Source organism: Cervus elaphus, chromosome 13, assembly GCF_910594005.1.
Source record: "Cervus elaphus chromosome 13, mCerEla1.1, whole genome shotgun sequence".
Classification (NCBI taxonomy): Eukaryota; Metazoa; Chordata; class Mammalia; order Artiodactyla; family Cervidae; genus Cervus; species Cervus elaphus.
In genome coordinates, this window is record NC_057827.1 from 67,102,065 (window position 1) to 67,125,534 (window position 23,470).

Consider the following 23,470-nt stretch of genomic DNA (forward strand, 5'->3'; position numbering starts at 1 on the left):
GAAGCGCCCGGACAGCCATCAGCTAATAACCAGAATGCAGCAACTTCACTCACAGCCGCCGCTGCGCCGTTCCCCGAGACAGCCAGCCAACGGCAGCTCCACGCACAGCTAAGGACGACTCTCCAAAACATCATTGTTTTGGTGGGGGTTAAAAAAAAAAAAAAAAGCCAACCTGAAAAGTACAGGCTAAAAGACAGCATGTGTGTGAAGTTCTAGACCAGACAAGACAAAAAAACCAAGTCAGTTAGGGATGCTCAAGGGCGGCCAGATTGGGGGGGTGGGGCGGGGAACAAACCCAAGCAACCACTTCATCACAAAAGCCAGGATCCTGGAGACCTCAGGGGGAGGTGGAGGGGGCTGTGATGGGGGGAAGGGTCTTGCGGGAAGTTGGGGGTGCGCCTGGGAGGCTGGCGGCATTCAACTTCTTGACCTGGGTGGTGGTCATCTTAAAGTGAACCTCTAACCTGCACAGGGAATTATTACTTTTTCCAGGTGCCTAGCACAGTTCACAACTTTGAAAAATTATGTTGTGGGGGGGAGGCGCGGACTCGAAACAGGTTTGCGGTTGGGTTTCCGGGGCCCCTTCTGTGTCCCGCGCGCCTTGCGGGCGACGGACCCACTTCGCTCTGTGACAGATGAGGGGACTGAGGTTCACGCAGACAAAGTGGCTTGCCAAAAGGCATGCAGCAAAGTGGCCGTGGCGGGAGCCAAGGCGGGCGGACTGGTGCAGAGGAAGGCAGAGGAGGGGATTAACTTGGGGATTAGCCGAGCAGCGGCTCGCACGCAGAGAGCCAGTCGGGACTTGCTAATATCTGCAAATATTTGAGTGTCACTGGAAGAGTTTTTCAAGCAGAAGCAGGATAGCTGAGTGAGCGACAGGCAGGGGGCATGCATCGGGCCAGAGCAGGGGTGCTGGACCTCGGGCTGGAGAAACGGACTTCCAGGGGCTTCTATCTGGGGTGGGGAGGACCAAGGACACCCTGCTCCCCCGACCTCTGCTCCCCACACCTCCCCGATCTCCCTGAGCACAGCCTCGCTTCCTCAGGCCCCCAGGACCCCGCACCTCTTAGAAGGCTCGTCCTATCTGTTCTCTTTGCAAACTTCTATTCATTCTTTAAAGCCTTGGCTCAAGTGTCCCTGCTTCCAGGAAGTCCTCTCGGATTCCCCCAGCCAGTGTCTCCAATCTGGCATCCCTGGGAGCATGTGCGGATGGGTTTGGGTCCCTGTTCTGGAGGGCTGGCCCGTCTCAGGGACAGGGCAGGAGCTGGATCACAGAGAGGGGAGCGAACCCACCTGGGGGGTGAGGGAGTAGAGAGTCACAAAAGCCACCGAGAAAAGATGACAAGGAGGGTAACTAGTTTGCCACGTGGACAAGAAGGTGGGTGGAAGGGCATTCTGAGCAGATGGAACAGCATGGGCAAAGGCAGAGAGGCATGAAGGTGACAACTCGTTCAGGACCCAGAAGTGGGGGTGCAGTATGGGGTGGGTGCTGGGGAGGAGAACTCAGGCAGAGAGGGGCAAGTGCAGGGGCACCCCAGCTGGGTACCTGAGGATGACAATGAGCCCTGTGGTTCTGGGCCCTGGGGTGTGTGTGCTTGTGTGACAAACACTGGATGAGGCAAAGGACCTGCCATCTTGGAGCTCAATGCAGATTCCTAGGCCCAGCCTGCAATGTGTGCCTAGGAACAAGAGGAAGGATCCCAGCCGAGGGTCATCACTCTGGACACACAGGACCCCTTCCCTTGGACCATACATGAATCTTCTCCTGCCTGGGAACCCACAGTTGTGCAGCTCAGATGTCCCACAGTGAACATTTACCTGGATCCCTGCTGTGGGCCAGCTCCCAGGTGGGATCTGTCACTCGGAATAGCTCAGGTCATCCTCCCAACTGCCCTACAAGGTGGGGGTGGCTAGGATACCCACTTTACAGATGAGGAAACTGAGCCCAAGAGAGGGTCAGGACTTTGCCAGAGGACCCCACAGCCTGTGTCCTACACCGTGGGGGGCCATGCTGACCAACTTCCCCTACATCCCTTGGGGCTTCTTGGTCCCGGACTCCTAACACTAATTGCAGGGCAGAACCTCACAGGGGCAGCCCCAGCTCTGGCCGGGAAGAAACAGTCTGGAAAAGCCCTTGAGGGAGTTCTGAGACCACTCATGGGATGAGAGGGAGAAGAGAGCAGGAGTGCCCCAATTCTGGGAGGCTACACTGGGTCCTGGCCACATGGGACCCCCCAATCCCACCAGTTCCGGGGCTCTGCTTCCACTCCCGAGTGCAGTCCACAAGCCTGGGCCCTGGCCACTGCCACCAGTCTTCCGGATTTGGCTCAGGGAAGCCCTTAGCCCACCCAGCAGAGAGATGCTCTGTGCCCTCAGAGTCTGGGGCAGTGGGTCTGCCCACCTGGCTGACCTGTCTGCCTGTGTTCCTAGCTAGGTGGGGCTGTGTCTTGCACAAGGACACGTGCTCCAGTCTTGGCTGGGCATGGAGAAAGAGGGGTCGAGACAGAGGACCTTAGAGGGCTCTCCCCCCAACCCTGGTTTCAAGGTGCCCCATGAATGGTGCCTTTTTTTCTAAGTCCCAGCTAAGTAGGGACCCCTCCTCCACAGAGAGCCCAGTCCAGTGGGGGTTCTGGCGAGATACAGCCAATGGGGGTATCGGGGAGGGTCCTGGGGGGCTCAGATCTGAACTCATCTACATGGCCAGAGGCACATGGCCAGAGCTCCCCCTGGACCTTGACCATGACTAGGTGGGCTTGACTGATGGACATTTGGGACATTTGGATCTGAGCTCCTGGGCTCTAGGAGCCTGGACCCCTCCTTCCAGCCCCAGACAGGTGGGCTCTGGTCCTCGGGGACCCCCAGGGGAGGGCTTCACTCCAGCCCAGTGGCCAGAAGATGGCCCTGCTCTCATGTCCAGCCTGCGGCCAGTCCGCGTGAGCCCACCTGTCACCAGGCACCCACCTGGGCATGCCCCAGTGACCCATCCACGGCAGTGAGGGGCTCCCTCCCTGAGACCCAGGAACCTGTCCTGGAACAAGCTGGGCTCTTCAGGATCCCTGCCCCTTGGGGAATGGGAGCACCTGCTATCCAGCGTCCTCTCCAGGGCTGCGGATCCTGGTCTTGGGAGGGAGAAAGAGGAGGGGGGGCGGAGGCCAAGAGACCCCCCCCCCCCCGCCACCCCCCTGCCAAGCCCAGAAGACTGTCCTGAAACCCAGAAGCCAGAGCTGGGCCTCCTGCTCACACAAAGTCTAGGCTCAGCCTTCGGAAGGAAAACACGAGGTGGGGGGGGTCGCAGGGGGACGCGCGGTATTCCCAAAGTGGGGGTCAGGGGGCTCGAGGGAAGTTATGAATATTCACATGGACGGATCCCGGGCCTGCTTCAAAGGGCGCCCAGTTGGAGTCCACCTAGGCTCAAAGTTTAGCACCTGCAGGGAGGCCGGGGGGAGCACTCCCCAGACGCCGTCGCGGGATTCCCCCAAAATGGCTCCAAGGCGCGACGGCCAGGCCAGCCAGGAGGACTCCATCCCCTAACCCCCCAGCCCCAATGAGGCGTAAACTTAAAAGCTCAGAACCAAGCAACTGTCAGCTGGGGGGTGGCGGGGGGGTGGTGGCCGGCGCGGGGGTCTGGGTGCGTAACAGCAGAGCAGAGACCCCGAGGGTCCCCGGGGACAATCCAGAGTCCAGGGCAGTGCCCCGGGGATCGCGGAGGCCCGCGCGCGCTCGCGCCGGCCCGGCCCTTGGTGGCGCGCCCCCACCCACAGCCGCAGTGGCCCCAGCCCCGCCGAGGACCCCGGCGCGGGGCTCCCCGCTGTCCAGTCGCGCGCGCCCACACACGCACCACACACAGGCACACCGGCCCGGACCAGCCGCGCTGGGCGGCCGCGGACCGCAGATGCGCTCGGGCACAACAGTCCTCTCCCCTCGCCCTCCCTGGCGCCCCTATCCCCGACCCCGGCCCCGGGAGCCCCGGCACGGAGGACGCTCCACTCACCTGAGTTTCTCCATGTCTGCGGCAGAGGCCTGCGAGAAACCAAACGAGAGGGTCAGCGGGCAGGAGTCGTGCGCTCCGCGGCCGCGCCGGGCGGGGCCGGGCACCGCGGGCACAGCGGCGGGGCACCCGGACGCGCCTCGGTGGTTGGGAAGTCCGGCCCGCGCGCCCCCAGCCCACACTCACCGGCCGCGGTCCCGGGGACTCAAGGGATGCGCGGGGCCTCGGCCGAGTAACAGGTGAGCCCGCCCGGGCCGCCGCGCACCGAGTTACGCCCCCCGGGGAGAGGAAGGGGCTGGCCCGGGGACTCGGGACCGCACTGCTCGAGGCGATCCCGGTCTCGCCCGCCCGAAAAAGAAGGGACCCGGCCCGACTGCGTTAACTCTCCGGCGGCTGCGGCCCCCGCTGCACACCCCCCCACCCCGCCCCACCCCGCCCGTTAACCCTTCCAGCCCCACGCTCCCTCCCGGAGGAAGCCAAGCCCGGAATTGCAGAATCTGCGAGTCGGAGAATGTTCAGAGCGGGCAGTTGGGGTCCGTACAGGAGTGGAGAACCTGACACGCTCGCGAACCGAGGGTGCTAGCAGTCGGGACCTCAGACTCCTCAATCGGGGGCCCTTCTGCCCGCAGCTTCTGGGGTCCGGGCCTGGCTCACCCCTCGCGGGCCCAAGGGATTAACCCCTGCGCACTAGGTTCGCCAGCGGGGCTCCCTGCCGGGCTTGCGCAGACCCGCCCGCGCGCGGCTTGGAGACCCTCCCCGCCCAGCCCCGCGCCGCCGGGCAGCCCCTCTGCGGGCCGGGCGGGGGGCCCACCCGCTGCTGTTAACCCTGCGGGCGCCAGCGAAAAACTGGGACCGCAAGCGGCCCGGGCGGGCTCGCACTTCCTGCGCGGAGCGTGGGGCGCGGGGAGGGCTCTCAGTCGCCCGGGAGAGGCCGCTCCCGGGAGCTTTACCCCGTCTTCCCGTACCATGCCTGGGATTCAAGGGGGACGGGGGAGGGGGCTGCGTCCAGGGACCACGCGACACACCTGGGAAGACTGATGACTGCCCATCCCGGCCCCTCGCGCCGGGCGCCGCCGCCGCGTCCGCCGGGAGCGCGCTCCGCTCCGGTCCGGGCCCCACGCCGCCTCCCCCACCGCCCCGCCGGGCGAGGGCGCAGCCCGGGCCGCCAGCGCCGAGCTGGAAGGCCCGGCCGGGGGCCCTCCGCCAGGCTCCGTCACCAGTTCCCCGGGTGCTCGCTCGGGCCCTCCCCAGATGCCTCTGGTCTCAGTTTCCTCACCTGCGAGCTAGGTTTGGGGGCGGGGGGAGCAGGATGAGGCGCTCTGTTGCCCTTCTGCATCGCAGACTGCGGAGGGGCTGGGGTGCGGGAAGGGATTTCAGACGAAAGGATCCCCGAGGCGTCTGGATTGGCAGCCAGACACAGTCCCCGATGCTCTAAAAGTTGTCGGAGCCCACGAGCCCAGACCCCTCTATATACCCTCCTCCCCCAAGACAAGGAGCTGGCCGATTGGCCAACACCTCCCCGACGCCCCCTATGTACCCAGGCCCACCTTTCCTGGGTTCCCATCAGCACGCTCAGCACACTTGATCCCAGCATACAGCAGGCGCTCAATAAACACGGACGAGGCATGCTTGAATCCTACGCCTCTGTGGCGTGTCTTTCCCTGCCTCTTCCCTTCTGGCTCTGAGTTCCAGGCAGGAGTCCTGTCCCTTCACCCGGGCACCCCCAGCACCCAGCAGGCCTGGCCTCCACCCCGCCAACGCAGGGTGGGAGGAGCCCTGCGTTGCCAGGGTCAGCCCAAACCCCAAAAGTCCAAGTGTTCCATCATCCACCCACGGGTGCCTTGCTCATTCATTAGCTCTGGGGCTGGGTTCTTGGGGTTCGGAGGCCGCAGCAAATGAGGTGAGCCCTGCCCTCCAGGGGCTAATGGTTGAGAAATGAAACCGTGGCTCCCATCCCAGGAGTCCACCCACAGCAGAAGGGCTGAGGTCACAAGGACACCAGCACCCAGCAGCCCTGTGTTCGTCATCGCGCTGGCCAGCTCTTCCTCCGGGAAGCAGTCTCTCCCATTTTACAGAGGAGGAGAGCGGAGCCCAGAGACACAGCCCGGCTGGGACTGGCCCCCAAGCCTCAGGGACCTTTCCCACCAGAGGCTGGGGACGCTCCTCAAATGTCTCCGGTTGCCTCCATCACTCACAGTGAATGACCTGCCAGTGAGTTTGTCTAAAATTAATAAGCATGTATTAAAATTTAATTATAAAAATCTAGCATTTATTATTTATATTGAATGTTTCAGCTCGTCTAAAAGGCCTGTCTGGGACTTTTCTCCCCCACGAAGGGGCTCTAGGAGAGGACGCTGAGTCGCCCAGGTGGCAAGGGGTGGGCAGCGGGGGTGGGACAGAGGCTGACAGAGAAGGGGCGTGGGGGTCCAGCCCCAGCACCTTAACAGCCTCTCCCTTCACTCCGATGATCCATACCCTGAAGACTGGCTCTGATCCTACCACCAAGTCTCACCTTCTCCCCAGACTCAGTGCCCATGTGGTCACCGTAGTCCTTATCCTGAAAGATTGCCTCCTCCAGGCAGCCCTCCGTGGAGAAGACCCAGCCGAGTTGTTGGGTTTGGCCTCTACAGTGGGTATGTGCTCCCTGGGGCAGGGTCTATGTCCTTCCCAGCCAGCTGTGTCCTGGCTGTATCCAGCCAGCACCTCATCCGGGGGTGGGAGTTGGGTGCGAAGCTCTGGGAAGTCAAGCCAAGAGCAGTTACAGCGGTCTGCGGCTGGCCCCGTGGGGAGGCACTGTGCCTTTGGCCGTGGTCTTGATGTTGAGGCCAGAGCCCCGTGTTCGAGTCTTAACTCTGCAGCTCATAACCACGAGATTTGGGGGGTATTCCTGAGATGAAGAAACCCAGCAGGAGCATGAATGGTCGGCTCTGAGTCCCCTGAGGTCAGCTGAGGGCTGCAGATGGGCTGGGCAGAGGAGACCCGAGGGGCACTGCCCGGGTCTCGGGCCAGAAGTGGTGCCTCTGTTACAGAAGGGGGCAGGGCGCTGGGGACCATGGCTCTGAAGGGCCTGTGAGCTGTCCATGGTCCCCAGCGCGAAATGAGGTGGCAGGAAACAGCCTCAAGGCTCCATTGGGCCCCTCCAGGGACCCACAGGCAAGGGAGGCCCCCAGTGGTCTCCTGATACAGGTGAGAACCCAGGTGGGCTACTCCGGGTCTCTCAGAGGGACACTCCATCCCTGCCCTGGGTGCCGCCCCTCCAGCTCACCCCAAATTCACAGCCCCGTGCCTATTGCTGCAGCAGACCTGTGATGTCATCACTGTCTGCCCTGAACTAGCCTCTTGTCCCTCTGGGTGGTCCAGCCCCTCTGGGTGGTCCCACCCTCCTGGTGGTCCAGCCCAGTGGCCATCATCTTTACTTCCCAGCATCACACAAGCCCTTCTTGCTGGCTAAACTGGATGGTACCGCGCATCTCTGCCTCAGGCCACCTGCCGCCTCTTCCTCTTAAGTCTCTGCCTGTGCTGGTCCCCGCCGCCCCGACTGCTTGCCTTCCCACACCCTGGGCGGGGTGGTCAGCGGGGGCGCTGACCATCACAGCCCCGCCACCTCCCTTCTTTCCCTGTTCCCCAAGACTCTGAGCTTCTGGAGGGCCAGGTACAGCCCCTTCCACCCTTGAGCTACCTGCTCTGTGGCCAGCATGGCCAACAGGCCACAGAGGGAGGCAACTCAGGGTCACAAGTCAGGCCTCAGCCAGGGGTTGGGAAACACGGGCTTGGCCCTGCCTAACCCTCTGCCCACACCCCCCTGCCCTGCCCTTCGCTTGGCACACACTGGCCACCGTGCTGGTCCCAAGCTCACCCAGCTCGCTCCTGCCTCAGGGCCTTTGCACTTCTTCACTCCTGGATCTCTGCAGGGCTGGCGCCTTCCTTTCTCTGACCACCCGCCCAGAGGAGCTCCTCTCTCTGCTGAAGGGTGTCTCATCACGCCCTGCCCCTTTGGACTCCACTCCTTTGGCCCTTTGCCCTACCCCTGGCCCTGAACCCTGAGGGCAGGGGCATCTCTGCTTCAGCCATGGCGTCTCTGTCTCTAAGGCCGGCACAGCGGCCTCCAGCGAGCAGGCGGTGACGCCCGAATGAATGCAGTTGCTGTTTCTCCCCAGCCAGTGGCATCTGCTCTCCGCCTCCAGCAGCCTCCGGTCTGCTCTCAAGGTCCCTCATGGTCTCACTCCCATGCCGGCCCATGCCCCCACACCCCCCCTCCAAAGCTCACCATCACGCTGGGGGTACCCAAGCCCACCTAGGCCCCGACATCCATGCATCCGCACAGAACCCTGTCCAGGGAACCCCTCTGCCGAGGGGGTCAGTCCTGCTCCGGCCCCCACGAGCGGACGTGTGACTCCTCGCTGGACCATCTGGCCCCGTCCCGTTCCTGCCCCCCCGCCTCCCAGTCCTGTAATACCTGAAACTGCCCCGACAAGGAAAGTGAGGGCAGGTCAGGGAGGGGCCTGCCGGGCGCTCAGGCCTCCCCTCCGACTTGCCCCCTGACCCTGGGCGAGTCCCCGCCCTCCCATGAGGCCTGTGCTCAGGCCCCTGGGCCCTCCTGAGATCTACCTGGAGCCCAGCTTCCTTGGTTTCTTCTGTAGCCTGCTCCCTCACCCCCTCTTCAAAGGGAGGAAACAGGCCCAAAACTACCGAGGGCAGAGATGACGGAGAGGACCAGATTCCAGACATGGTCAAGACGGCGGCCACCCGCCTCCCGCAGGTGGAGTCTTGAGCCGCCCATGCAGCTGTGTGACCTTGGGCAAAAACCCTCAGCCTCTCTGAGCTCAATGCCTCACCTCGGGAGGCTGCAAAGTCTTCAGAGGATGCTGTGAGTGCACGGGACTGTCTTGGGGGCAGGGCTGGTGAAGGGTTGTCGCTGCTCCCGAGCCAGCCTTTTAATGCCATCATTCAGGTTGGACCCTCTTTGAAGAGGTTTTACATCACTCCTTGCCCGCTTGTATTCATTCAACAAACATTCCCTCTGGGCCCTGTTCTAGGGGACTCAGCAACGAACAAACTAGACCAGAGGAGCGTCTCTGCCCTCATGGTGCTGATATGCCCACAGCAGGAGGCAGACTGCCCAGGGCACCGTGGGGTGCCCCTCCTGCCCTGAGTTCAGGGGGTGTCCGTTCACCAGTGGGGAGCAGAGATCGAGTCGGGGGCCTCGTGTGCCATCGTCAGAACTCTGGCTTCTATCTTGAGAGGGTGGGAAGCCCCCCACCCAGCTGAACAGAGGGGTGCCCCTCGGGCTGCAGCGTGGAGGGCGCCCTGCCGCTTGAGTGCGGTGCCCCGGGAGTCCAGCTGGACGCACCCACGCAGTCCAGGTGAACAGGGCCCAGGCCGGAGGTTCGGAAATCCCAGCGGGGACACGGGCGAGAGGGTGGGGGACAGGGGTTTGGAGTTCAGAGGAGGGTCCAGGAGATATAAATCTGCACGTGGCCCACATGGAGACAGCACCTGAGCCCCGACCCTGGATGAGACCACATGGGGAGCCAGCCCAGATCGGGGACAGGAGGGACTCTGCCGGGTGGGGGTTCCACCCTGGGAGGGGCGGGACCAGCCCGAGAGACTGAGACGGGGCGGCTGGGGAGGTCGAGAGGCCGGTCTCAGGGCCCGCTGTGCGGGGCACACAGCAGATACCTTAGTCGGAACAGTAAGCTGAGCGCTGGTGGAAGGGGTAGGGGGGGGCGGGTGCTGGCCCAAGGCCCCTCAGCAAGTTGGGGACTTGACCCCAAACCTTGGCTTGGGGCTGTCCCCACGTGGGGCCAAGAACATCCTTCCCCTTGGTGATTCAGGAGGACCTCGCCGTGGGCCGAGAGGTGCCCTGTCCCCTCCCCCGGCCGCGCCCCACGCTTCTCCGCGTGGCCAGGGCGGGGCCTAGGGCCGCCAGCTGTGGGCCAGTGCAGATGGACTAGGCCCGCGGCTGCAAACTGGCCTCCTGAGCTAAATCTGGCCTGCCAGCATGTTGTATTTGGCCTGCGAGAGGGTTTTAATTTTTTTTTTTTTAAGCATTTGAGCCAACATGTAAAAATTGGGAGCGTTTACATTTTAAAATCCGTATTTTTGGCTCCTGCTGAAATTTTGGAAGATCTGGCAACTCCGGCCCACATTCCCACGTGGCAGCAGTCGGGGAGAAGGGAATCAAGCAGCTGCCCCCTCCAGAGGCACCTTGGGGGTCCCCCACTCTCCGCGGAGCAGCGCTGTCATACCTTAGGCTGGGCGCACCAACGGGGAGCCTGGGGCCCAGCAGGTGGGGGGGCTTGCCTGAGGTCTCCCCGGGGGGAAGCCTGTCGGGCAGGATCCAAACGCAGCTCCGGAGACTCCCAGGCCTGGCATCTGGGGTCTTGTGACCACCCTCCCGAAGCCTGCTGCAGAGGCCCCAGCCCTCCTCTCTGCCCTGGACACTGGCCGGTGCCCCCTGCTCGTTTCTGCCCCTTGTGATCTCAGGAAACCCTTGTCTCAAGTCATTGACACTCTAGCACAAGTGGACCTTGGTACCAGGTCTGTGATGGTGACAGTTTGGGGTCCTGGAGACCTTCTACCGTAGCGTCTCCTATGCTGGACAGTGAAGGGTCAGACCACAGTCCCCCGTGACCCCTCAGCCAGACCCAGCAGAGGCAGGACTAGAGTCCACCCCACCTCCACCCACCGTTCCCCAACCCTGGCCTGGATTGCCGCTTCCTCCCCAAAGGGGTTCACGGTGTCACTCCAGGCACTGCCCTCGAGAAATGGCTTTCAGACCGATGCCAGGAAGCCAGGGGTCTGCCCTGCTTCCCCGAAGCTCCAGCTTCACCGTGGGAACTGTTCCGGGGACACAAGCCTGTCCAGGCCAGGTGGAGGGGCTGCCATATCACTTGCTTGGCTCCCATCAGCCCGGTGATGGGATTCCTGCTGTGTGCAGGCAACTTCACCCATCACCTCCCATCCCCGCCACGCACACAGCCTGGAGACACCGTGGATGCGGCTTGTCCGGGCTCACTGAGCCAGGGCACAGCCCCGCCAGGACTCTGCCGAGCTCTGCTCGATGAGCCTCGGCTCCTGGTCTGTGGAATGGGCCTGATCCCAGCATCTCTCTCACTGGCCTCTTTGGAGTGATGCGAGGCTGGAGGGGACCACTCATGACACTGGGGTGGTGCAGGGCTGACACCCACCTCCCGCTTCAAGGTGCCAACGCCAGCTCCTTGGGAAGGCTGTTCTGGCTGGGTCCCGGGACAGAGCCCTGCCCGCCCCCCCAGCACCTGCTGCAGGGTCTCGACAGGTCCCAAAGGCCCCGTGCAGCCTGGTAGCCCCAGGAGGCATGTGCGAGGGGCCTTGAGATGGAATCCTCCAGAGGCCTGGGCATCGTGGGGCTCCCCTGGGACCCAGTGGTCCCCAGAGTGAGGGGGGCAGGGTGTGCCGAGCCCAGAGCAGAGAAGAGTCCTGGATCACCAGGCCCCTGTGGAGGAGGCTGGGGATGCCAGGCTTACTGGGTGACTGCTGGAGGCTTTCCAGGGACAAAGCAAAAGAAAGCTCATGACCACTACCGCCCTTCCTCGGCCGGGGAAACTGAGGCCCAGAGAGGGTGGGTGACCTATCTGGGTCCTTGAGGGTACTCTACCCTGAGCTGAGGGCTCACTGGCTGTGCTCGGCCCAGCAGACCCCAGGGGAAGGGCTGGTGGGCTGCAAACACCCGGAACCCCCCAGCAGCCATGCTGCTTCTGGACTCTCCCTGGAGAAAGAGGGGGTCAGGTCACTAGAGGCAAGGATGGCACCCACGAGGGTGGGGATGCACCAAGGTCAGGCACAGAGACAGAAGAGCGTGGGCAAGCACTCGGCAAGCATCAGCTGTCTCCTACCACCCAGGACTTTGCTGCCACAACAGGCCCTCAGGGCTTCCCTCGTGGCTCAGTGGTAAAGAATCCTCCTGCCAATGCAGGAGACACGGGTTCGATCCCCGGTCCGGCAAGATCCCACATGCCTTGGAGCAAATAAGCCTCTGCGTCACAGCTACCGACTCTGCACTCTAGAGCCTGGAAACCGCAAGTGCTGAGCCCCTGCTCCGCAACAAGAGAGGACACGAAAAGCCCAAGAAGCAACGAAGATCCAGTGCAGCCAAAAAGAAGTCAATACATGTAACGAGAACCAGAACTCCTCCCCGCAGGGACGTCATTCTTGGGCAGGGTCTGGGCGAGATCTTCACCGCCCTGGCCCCGTGGCCCAACCTCGGTCCTGTGCCCGGAGTTGTCAGGAGGGGACAATGTCCTCAACAGCCTGTAAGGACCTGCCCCGGCCCCAGGGGGCACAGATGGCTTGGGAGATGAAAGTCAGTCCCGAGGTGGGGGTGCTGCCGCCCTGACGTGCCACACAACCCGACCCCCCCCAGGACAGCTGGGCAGGTCTCACCAAGTCTTCCTACCCATCTGTCTGAAGCCAGAGTGTGTGTGTGTGTGCGCATGCGTGTGTGCGCATGCGTGTGTGTCTGGAGGACGTGCTAACGTGGTATTTAAATACAAAGACTTCAGTCCAAGTCCAGACTCCCCAGGAGGCCCTGGGGCAACTCAGGACCTCAGTTTCCAACTCCATCAAATGGGCAGCTCTGAAGGACCTGGGCCCACCTGTCTGCTTGACAGGGCCGTGACATCCTACCTCACATGGACATGACTGATGTTCAAAACCTCAAAGGAAACATCATAGGAAATCCTGCGGTAAAATAGCAAGCTCTCTGCCAATAGGGGAGTGATATTATTATTATTGCTACGAATATCCTTGCTGTCTACTCATGCATACTCCAGAAATAGCCTCCTTAAACCAGAGGTTTCATCCTAGAGGTCCATTCTTTGGGTTCTTAGGGCCTTTGCCATTCCAGTGACTATGAAAGGCGGGATGAGGAGGGAACTCCGAAGGGTCGGCCAGAGCTGGTGGGGAAACGGCCCCTGAAAGGAGCAGGGCAGGGGCCCAGCAGACCTCTGTTCGCTGCCCACTGGGGGATGGGCGGGGGCTGAGACTCACCCGGCCTGGAGGCCTCCGGGGGGAGGCAGCCCGGCCTCCACGCTTGCTGCTGCCCATGCGAAGCCCAGTGGTCTCCGCGGCCCGGCCCGGCCCAGCCCTGCTTGCAGCCTCCGGGGCAGTCTCCGAGGAGAGCTCCGGGCTCAGGGCCAGGATCTTCTCTGGGGCGGCGGCTCTGGCGAGGGGCTCCTGGGCTGGGGCTGGGTCTTGCTCATCAGGGGAGGGCTCCGGGCTGCGGCCCCTGTGCCCTCGAAAGGCCTCCAGCGTCCTGGGGTCTAGCACCCGCACGGCGACCTCATCCAGGAACCTGGAGAAGGGCAGTCTGGCCTCCCGTCGGCAGCCCAGCCAGGCCAGGGGGCCAGGAGCTGGCCTGCTGCCTGTGCCTGGGGGCTCGGCAGTGGACAGGGGGCCGGGTGAGGCTTTGGGGGCTTCCTGGCTGGGCTGTGCTGCCCCGCCGGGGTGAGATGGTGGGCCCTTGGGGTTCCAACCTGAGGTGGGGCTCATTTTGCAGCCTCTAAGGTCCTCCCTGCAGGCCTCCTTCCTGGGGGCCTCGGCCCTGGGCTCCATGAGGGAGCTGGGGCCATCCTGCCTGGGGCTCCCGGGGTCTGGGCCCTGTGCCTGGAAGCCGGCCCCGGAGAGCATCCTCCTCTGTCAGTCCAAGGTCAAGCCTCTCCAAGTACCTCACTGACTCCCGCTTCCCTCCTCCCACGTGGCTGGGGGCCCTGTACCCTCTGCGGGGCGGGGGTGGTGGTGCAGGGTCACTGGTCCCTCACTGGCCAGAGTGATCAGCTGAGCGCCCGCCCCCAATTGATTCAGACAGCGCGTGGCAGGGGGCCTCCCGCCCCCTAAATTGATTCTTACTAAATGGGAGCCGGGCTTCAGGGCTTAGAAAGTGCTAGAGAAGCAAAGGTCATGTCCTGAACTCTGCATCTGCCTGGGGAAGTAGCCTGCGCTGAATGAATACCCGTTGTGTGTCGAAGGGTAAGCCTCACACACGCCACTCACCACATCTCCTCATCTCTGCCAGGTGTGAGTTGGGCTCAGGGACATGGGTGAACATGGGGCCTGAAGGAGGGGAAATTAGAACTGCCTCCATCTGAAATAATAGGAGGCTGTGGTAGAGACTGCTGGCTCCCCACTGTCATCCCACTCTTAGTGAAGAGTCCTCCTTTTATTCTGTGAGGCAAGATTTCCCAGGCTCCTTTGTAGCCAGGGGTAGCCAATGAGATACAAACAGAAATTACTGGGAGTGACTACTCCTTAAAAGGGATCAGATAGCTTGCCTGTGCCCTTTTTGCTCCCTCTCCCAAACTCTGCTACTTCTTATATGGAACATGCAAGTGATGGTTGGAGCTACTGCAGCTATTTTGCACCATGAGGCAAATTTGAGGCAGAAGCCACATATAAAGGCTAGAGGAGCAGAAAGACAGAAGAACCTGGGTTCCTGATGACCACTGAGTCATCACACCAGCCTTGGGCCACCTGCCTCTGGCACTGGCACTTCTTTAACTTGTGGGAGATAACCCCTGTCTTATTTTAGCCATAGTTATTTCCAATCTCTGCTACTAGCAGCAGTTTGCAATTCTTCACTGATACACAGGGGATAAGGTTAGGAATCACAGTTGACAATGCTATGAGCAAGAGCTTTTGCCAGATGGGGGCCTACAGTATAGTTAGATGGGGAGTAGGGAGGGGGAGATTACCCCAGAGAAGGGCCAGAGCCAGTCCCGGGCATTTGCTCTTTTGTATGAAGGGAGACTCACTGATGCATCTCAGGAAGCCAGGGGTCCAGGCAGGACTCCTTCCTGGGATGCGGCTGTGTGTACTCACAGGACGGCTCCCCAGCGGGTGGCCGTCCCAGGCCTTTGGCCATGATCCCCAGCCCTGGTCTCTGGTGCCGCTTGGAGGATAGCCCAGGCTGCCTTTAGCGCTGCCTGCCTGCGGCTGTGTACCTGGGGCCTCTGCCCACCTGGCAACACCTGGACGCCTCACATCAAGTGCTGGGGACCCCTTCTTCTCTGAGCTCAGCTGGACACCTCTCTGAGTGTCTCCTAGCACCTGGGACTGAAAGTCTGAAAAACTTCATGAGCTCAACTGCCCAGGTCAGGGATGGAAGCTGCCGGCACCCTCCTTCTCCTCCCCTCACCATACTCCTAATCACCAGGCCCTGACCGTTCAGCCTCTCTCAGACCTGGCTGCCTCCCTCCATCCTCACCATCACCTAGCTGGTCCCAGGTGACACCATGTCTCACCTGGACACCTACAATCACCTCTCCCTGGGGCCACTGACCCCAGCTTGGTCCACTCCACAAACAAGCTCGTGTGAACTTTGAAATTTGCAGACCAGATAACCAGACAATGTCACACATTCATGCACCCTGCAAGGCCCTGATGGCCCAGGGTCTTCTCTACCCTCACCCACAGAACACCCAGGAACGTCCATCTACTTCCTGAACGTGCCAAGCCCTCACTGGTCTCAGGGTCTTTGCACTTGCTGGTCCCTCTGCCGGGGAGCACTCTCCCTCCCCCTCCTTAGCATCACTTAACTCCCATCTACCTTACAGGGTCCTTTCAGGGTTCCATCTACCTGACTCCTTCCACCCTCCAGATCAGATCAGGTACCCCTGCGGCAGCCCCGTATCATGACCCCTAACTGTAACTGACACATTCCCAAGAATCTGCTTAGCATGTGTCCCCCTAGACGGTGAGCTCCACTTCACCCCAGCTCTCTGCACAGGGCCCAGCACGTTGGAGGCACTCAACCAGTAGTTCTCAAATGAATGAATAAGTGAAGGCACCCCATTGCTGATGCAGAAGCTCCAATCCACTGGCCACCTGATGAGAAGAGCCGACTCACTGGAAAAGACCCTGATGCTGGGAAAGACTGAAGGCCAAAGGAGAGTGGGGAGGCAGAGGATGAGATGGTTGGATAGCATCACCGACTCAAAGGACATGAATCGGAGCAAACTCTGGGAGACAGCGAAGGACAGCAGAAGCGTGGCGTGCTGCAGTCCATGGGGTTGCATGGAGTCCAGGCAGGACTTAGCGACCACCACTACCCCAGGTTCAGACTGTCCGTTCATAAGCATCTTTGGCCTGGTGTGAACTTCCTCTGGCTGGGCACGGGCAGGAGAACGTGGGAGTCAGGGGTCTCAGGCTCTTGGGAAGGCCACAGGTCCCCACCTGCTCCTGCTATCCTCTGAAGGCCACCTCTTTACACTTGGACAACCCCCTCCCCAGCAGCATCCAGTCATCCAGCCCTGCTCCACCACCGGTGTGAACTAAACTTGGAGGCTAGCAGAACCAAGGTCAAGTTCACCTCCAACACCCCAGCTGATCTTGGGCAAGTCACGTCCTCTCCAGATCGCCAGATGTCAACAGAGCAGCACCCAGTCCCGAGGAGGGATGCAGGGAGAGCGCACAGGGGCTGCTGGGAGCCTTCGGCAGGGAGCCCAGCCTCTCGTGGGACCCTGGGACCCCTCAGCCCGGGGGCTCTCAGGTGGCCACCCCCCTGCTATGTGCTGTCGTAGGAATGTTCCGGGGGCCTGGCCAGCCGGTCCTCCGAGCCTCTCCCAGAGTTGCCGGGCTGCATCAGACAAGTTCCTGTTGTCATAACAACCCACTGGCTCTCAGCCGCCTGGGCCCGAGGCCCCAGAGGATGCTGTCGGCGGCTCGCAGCCGGGGCCTGCTCACCTCTCAGCGGCCTGGGCTGCCTCTCCGGAGAGGGCTTCCAGCCCCTGCCTCTTGACTCATCTGCTCCGCCCCCCCACCTCCTTTCCTGAGCCCCTACTGGGTGCCAAGTTCCAACTCGTAGCCCAAATCCTCACCCAGTGAGGTGGGACAGCCGTGAACTCTGTCTCATGTTTAAAGGAGCAGGCTCTTGTGGGGGCCAGGTGACTTGTCTGAAGTCACGGGGGTCGGATGTGGCAGACCCGGGGCGGGGGGCCTCAGGCCCTGTGTCACTCCGGGACCCCCGAAGCCCCTTCTCCACCTCCCGGCCCCACCGTGCCCCCAAAGATGGGAAGCTGGCCAAGGTCTGTGAGCTCCCAGGGAGGAGGGACCCAACTTCGGGTTGCCTCCTGGAGCTGGAACAGTGAGACCTGGACCCAGGCACCGGTGGGACCCTGCGGGGCTGGGGGGTGGGGAGGGTGGGGAGGGTGGGGATGGGGAGGGCAGGTTGAGCATTCACTAAGTGCTCCAAACATCACCTCGCTAACTTCTGTGGCAACCCCCACCCCAAGCTGGGACGTGCCACCCCGTCTCTTGGAGCAGGACCCGGGCTGACTGGTAAACAGCCACGCCCGCCACACGCAATAAACCGTAGCCAACACCCACGGAAGTGCAGTTGCCTTCCAAGCCTCCCTCATTCCAGTGCGGAAGTTTCTATTACAGCCCCCTCCTTTACAGACGAGGACATTCCAGGTCTGAGGATTCTCACGCTTTTCACCACGCTGCCTCTGCTTCCGGCTGTTTCTGTACTGGCCTGAGAACCCCTGAGGGTGGCCGTAGCCCTGGCATCCGTGCCCTGGGGCATGCATTCACACCATTCGTCTGCTAGCATGTACCAATCTCCACACACCGGTGCATGCCTCCATGCCTGCACCTGCGGTCTGCCACCCATTCATCCAGGTGTCCATCCTTGCATCCACACATCCATGAGGAAGAAGGGCTGGGGCCGAGGTCAGAGTTCAGGGGCATGCACTTGAGCCATCCAGACCTTCCAGGAACTCTCCTGGGACACGGAACTCCCTGCAGGAGTCCCTGCTTGCTTGCCTGTCTTTACAAGAGGCCACACCTCGGCCTCCTGGCTCCCTGAGCCTGTCTTCCAGCCTAACTGGAGAGGCCTCCTGGCCCCCGCCCTCCTCCCAGCCCTGCAGCCTCCCTGCTATGGGATCATGGAACGGGAGGGTCTGGGGTTATGCAAGCCTGGATGCTGCACCCACCCATCTCGGTAACCACTCATCTGCTAGCAGGTACCCACCCATTCGCACACCAGTGCATCCTTCCGGGCCTGCACCTGCACCCGCCACCCATTCGTCCATGTATCCATCCTTGTCATTTGTGTCTTATATCCACACATGCATCTGTCCATCATGGATGCAGCCACCCGCCAACATGTGTCCATTTCTGCAGTGATCTGCCCTTCCATGCCTGTATCCATGCATCACGAATGTATCCTCAAGCACTTATCCATGCACTCTTCCTGTATCCATCCATCCACTCCTCTGTTCTTACATCCATCATTTTATTGACATTATTCAAGTCCCCATCCATCCACCCCAGCATCCACACATTGACTGAACCCATTAAGCATCCATCCACTCTCTCATGCCTGTATCCATCCATCCTCTGACATGGACTCCTGTATCCATCCAGCCCTTTACCCATTCGTCCGTTGACATCTATCCATCCATTTTAGAGCCTTCCATCCACACATGTATCAGTCTTGTCATATGAATGAGAAATCCATCCGTCTATCAATCTACCCTTATATCCATCCACGGATTTCTTCTATCCATCCAGTCCTATCCGTATCAATTCTTTCATTCATCTACTCATCCATCCCTTTCTTAACACTTAGATCCATCAGTCTCTCCTTCTATGCATCTATCCCTCTAGCTTTCTATCCATCCATCCCCTGGTCTGCCCTGCCACATGCCTCCCACCACGTCCATTTGCCTACAATACACCCACCGGCCTCTGCAGTCCACCCACATTGCTTCTCCACCCAGATGCACGGGAATCCCAGCATGGACCACCAGAACCATGACTGGAGCTTTCGGTGTCTGTCTTCCCCAGGCAGGACCAGGTCTGGCCCATCCCCATCCCTGCCTCGGTTCAAGGCTGCTAGTTGGACAAATGACTGCAGCCCCGTGGCCTGGCTCAGAGCTAGGCATGAGCTGATGCCCACCCCCAAGAAGCCCCTAGGGGCTGCAGTGGGAGCCTCTAGATCCACAGCCTGTTGGGGTTGGAGTCACTGCTTGGTCGCTTTCCTGGCTGGGGGGCTGTGAAAGCCACCATCACCCTCCTAACACCATCATGCTAGTCAAGGTCTGTGTCTCCTGGCAGACTGTGAGATCTTGAAGGGCGAGGTTTGTATCAGATTCACCTAAGTGGTCCCAGTGAATGGGGCACAGTGGGGGACATGGGGAGAGTATGCTAAGGGGGATGGGGAATTCATCCACTCACTCAGTCCTTCATTCCTGCAGTACTGAACCAACAGAGACAGCTCTGGTCAGCTCTTTCTGCCACTGGCTATCACCAAGGGCTTGTTCTCGGGCCATGGAAGCCACTCCTCTGACTCAGAGAGGCGTTGTGCCTCAGAAACTGAGCCCCAGAGAGAGGGCAGGGTCTTGCTCAAGGTCACAGAGCAGAGGAGGAACTAGAACCCAAGACTCCAGACTCCCATCTAGGCCTCTCCTCCTAGCAGGCTAGTGACCTGCTCTGGGGCAGGAGGGGGAGCCAGGAGGGGGATGCTGGGAGCAATTCTAGGCCAACCCGGTGAGCCTGGGGTCACCCCTGGACTTGTCCCCAGGGATCTCTACCTGCTATGAGGGGAAGAGCCTCCTCCTCACACACACACACACACACACACACACACTTGACCTCCACACTTCGGCTGGACCGAGCCTCCTCTGATCCTTGCACTCTCCCCCCTTGAGGCAGGAGGTAGACGGACCCCACCCCACAGGGTAAGGTGACTGGAGATTCATTCCCTGTGGACCAAAACTCTAAAATATCAAGAACAGGACAATTGAGAGAGGAAGCTAGGCCTTGCCCAGACCACATATTTCTCATTTGCAAAGTCAGGAGACCTCCCCAACCACACATGCGCGGAAAGGCTCCTTGGAGGTCAAAACAGGAGTGATGCTGAATGACGCCAACTACCCACAGGCCTTTGCGGTGGGATCCATCTTGGCTGAGAGATGCGTGCGCGCACACAGAAGGATTCTGAGACACGCCAAATATGGACTCTGCACTGGGCAAGTCAGAATGATTGGTCAGAGGGAAACCGGAAGAAATGCCCCATAAAAGTAACTCAAACTACCAAACTCTGAGACTGTCTGAGTCTGCCCCTGTGTCTATCCACATGTCCTGTACTTTTTTCTCCTAATAAGCACTTAACTTGTTTCACTACTCTCCATCTTTGTGGGAATTCTTTTCTTCGGCAAAGCCAAAGGGCCAGGGCCTTGTCACTGACCACTGGTCGAGTGGTCAGGATTCGCTGCTATCACTGCCACGGTCTGATCTCACTCTCTGGCCAGGGACTGAAGCCCTGCTTCAAGCTGCTATAGACCCAGGATCACTCTCACCTCTAGGCCTTCCCCTCTCCTGCTCCTCCACCCTCCCCTGTTCAACTCCCACCCAGGCCCTGGGCTTCTTGAGCCTCCGAGGACTTGAGAAATTGTGGATGGTCTCCAGGGGCTTCCCTGGTGGCTCAGACGGTAAAGAATCTGCTTGCCATGCAGGAGGCCCGGGTTTGATCCTTGGGTCGGGAAGATCCCCTAGGGAAGGAAATGGCAACCCATTCCAGTATTCTTGCCTGGAGAATCCCATAGACCGAGGAGGCCGGCGGGCTAGAGTCCGTGGGGTTGCAGAGAGTAGGACACGACTGAGCACGCATGCATGCAGGGACCGTCTCCAACCAAGCCCTCAGTCACCCATGGACTGCTCTTTCCCCCTCTCATTCATTCATTCTTAACATCCTTAAGTGCCTGTGGGAGTGGGGGGCTACTTCAAAGCATTGCCGTGGAGACAAGGCATGAAAGTGCTTATATCAGGGCTGGCACATAGTAGCTGCTCAATAAATGGCAGCTCTTTGGGGCCAGAGTCTGTGCCCAAGAGTCTCTGAGGGTGGACAGATCTCCTTCCAGACTGCTCTGCCTGGCTTCCACTCTCCGGCCCAGAAATGACCCACTCTCCAAGCCTGGCCCGGTGGAAAGACAGACCCATAGCACTGAGGCTCCAGGCAGCCCCCGCCCTGCCCACCCAGCATCCCAGGTGTGAACAGCTCCAGGTTCTGAGGGTAAGAGGAACACGGAGCGCAGGAATCTATAAATATGAGACAATAGTCCTTCCGAAAGCGCAGGCAGCCTCCTCTCGCCCCGGCGCCGGCCTGCAGCAACTGCATCTGCCACTGCGCCTGCTTCTCTGTGCCGCCCTGATTATAGTGAGAGTCGGGAAAATTAAGGGTTTTCGGGGATGCTGCCAGGGCCCAGGCTGCTGCCTCCCCGCCCTGTGCGTCACACATGCCAGGCAGAGCCGCCCCTTATCGGCCACTTGCCCCAGCCGGCAATGCCACCCGGACTGGGCCGGCCGGCACAGCAGCGGATGATGGACTTTCTTCCCCGGTCCTCGCCGGCCCTGGGGGTGGAAGGGACTCCGCTGCAGGCAGTGGGCAGGGGAACTGGGGCCCAGTGAAGGGCAAGGACCTCTCCACGGCCCCTCAGAGATCTAGGGCGCTGGGACCTCCACAGGAGCCAAGCCCGTGGGGAGACCCTGTCCTGCTGGCCCGGAGCCCCGAGGCCTTGACCCCTGGTCAGTTTCCAGTCTGCAAACAGCCCAGGTCTGTGGCTGACCTTGGCCACCAGGGCTCCACCTCTGCAGGCACAGCGCACTCAGCCACCACCGGCCCATTCCTGGGTCCCTACTCTGCTCCCATCCGGCTGGTCCAGGAGTCTCCAGGAGGTCGCCCACGCTGCTCCTGCCCCAAAGGAACCACACTGGGGACGGGGTGGGGCCCAAACGAGGAAGGAAACACCTCTACACCAGGCAGGAAGCGGAAACGCTAGGGCAGCAATTCCCATCCAACTGTGCTGGGGTTCAGGGAGGGTGGACGCTTCGGTGGAGCGGCCCCCGGGGTGCGCCTTCCCCTCCCCGAGCCTCAGTTTCCTCCCTTCGAACTGTGGGGAATGGGAGCTCCTTGCCCTGCAGGCGCAGAGTGAGACCTAGGGGGTCCGGGGCCGGCGCAAGCCCACGCACTGCGATCGCTCAATGAACTAGCCCCTGGTCCAGCCTCCTTCTGGCTCCTCGACCTTTCCCGGGGTAGGTGGAGGGGCTTACTGAGCCTCGACCCGCGGCAGGAGGGGGGCCTGCCAGCACGCCGGCCACCCGCCCGTGACAGCTGACAGCGGCAGGTCCCAGATCGCCTAGGCCCCGCCCTGCTCCCCTCCCCCCGCCATGCCCCAGCCTCCCTCCCACCGGAGGGATGCACGTGTTAGAGGGGCGAGGACCCCCGCAACTCGGTCCCAGGTGCTCGGGCCGGCCCCGCGGGGGGCAGGGCGGCGCGCCGAGGCCGAGTCCCCGCCCCGCCCTGCGAGTGCCCCCCGCGGCCGGCGAAGCGTTCATGGCCGGCCCCCACCCCCCTCTCCCACCCCGCGCATCGGCACCGGAGGGGGCGCTACAGGCGGGGGAGCAGAGGCTGGACAGTCGCCCCCCTCGCGGGAGGGGGCACGCGGGCCGCCGCCGGCGCCGCCGAGACCGCGCTGCCGCGTGGGTGGCGCCCGCCCCGCCTCCGCGCCCGCGCCCGCGCCCTGCCCTCCGGGCTCGCGGGTACTCACCGCCCGGCGGAGCCGGCCCGGCCGCCGGCCGCCCGTCCACATGGCCCCGGGGCAGCCGCGCGGCTCGCCTGCGCCGCCGCCGCCGCCGCCGCGCTCGGGTCCCGCTGCCGCCGCCGCCGCCGCCCCCGGCCCGCACCCTCCCCTCCGAGGCCGAGCGCGCCCGGAGCCGCGGCTCGGCCGGGGCTACCCCCACCCCGCCCGGCTTCCCGCAGGGAGCGCCCGCCCCCCGCCCCCAGCCCGGCTCCCCGCCAGCCCCGGCCCCGCGCGCAGCCGCGGCTGATTCCGCGGCTCCCCCCGCAGCGCCCAGGCGGGGCGCACTGGCTGGGGGACGCTGGGGCAGGCCTGGGGGCGCGGGGCGCCACGTGCACTCGGGAGCCGGGGAGGGGATGGCAGCCGGCCGGGGAATGAATGAACCCGCGGGAGCATGAATGGTGGAGCGCGGTGAATGAAGGAGTGCGGTGCGAGCCGGGGGAACGAATGAATGAGGAAGGAATGCACTAGGGAGTGTTGAGGGAAAGAATGGATGGGGCCCCGCGTTCCCGCTCTGCTTGAGCCAGCACACCTGTGCCAAGGTAGCCAGGTGATGGCGGAGGGTCACCCCCTTCCCCAGCAATCTGGAAGAGGAGGTGGCCTCTGGAGGGGTCAGGGTTACCCCAGGAACTTCCAGCTGGAGCACCCTTCTCCCTACCCGCCGCAGAGCCCCAGGCTGGCCCCGTCCTAGTCCTGAAGAAGGGTACAGAGTGAACCATGGCCCTTCCCTGCTGAGGCATTGGTGCAAGGTCATCCCCGTGGTCCAGGCCTGGCTGGGGCCTCTTCAAAAACCAGACTCAGCTCTGAGGGCCTTACATAGGGCACCTGGACAAGTCTGCCAGCCAGGCCAGCCCTGCAGCAGCCAGCA

At 61.9% G+C, this 23,470-nt stretch overlaps 1 protein-coding gene across 7 annotated transcripts in view; it reads right to left on the reverse strand.

The window, feature by feature from the left end:
* BEGAIN (brain enriched guanylate kinase associated) overlaps nt 1–22,733 on the reverse strand; it is a 46,379-nt gene extending 23,646 nt beyond the window's left edge. For 2 of the 7 annotated variants that reach the window (XM_043922387.1, XM_043922382.1), the window contains exons 1-2: nt 22,573–22,733; nt 3,992–4,020 (exon numbers count right to left, since the gene is read on the reverse strand). In XM_043922387.1, the coding sequence (XP_043778322.1) occupies nt 3,992–4,020; nt 22,573–22,614 (71 nt within the window). In that variant the 5' untranslated portion in view covers nt 22,615–22,733. Of the gene's footprint in view, nt 1–3,991; nt 4,021–4,174; nt 4,360–5,013; nt 5,087–5,264; nt 5,380–5,535; nt 5,892–22,572 lie in introns of those variants that run through there. The other 5 variants (XM_043922384.1, XM_043922381.1, XM_043922383.1 and 2 more) reach the window with 5 other exon arrangements.
* Nucleotides 22,734–23,470: the final 737 nt, after the last annotated feature.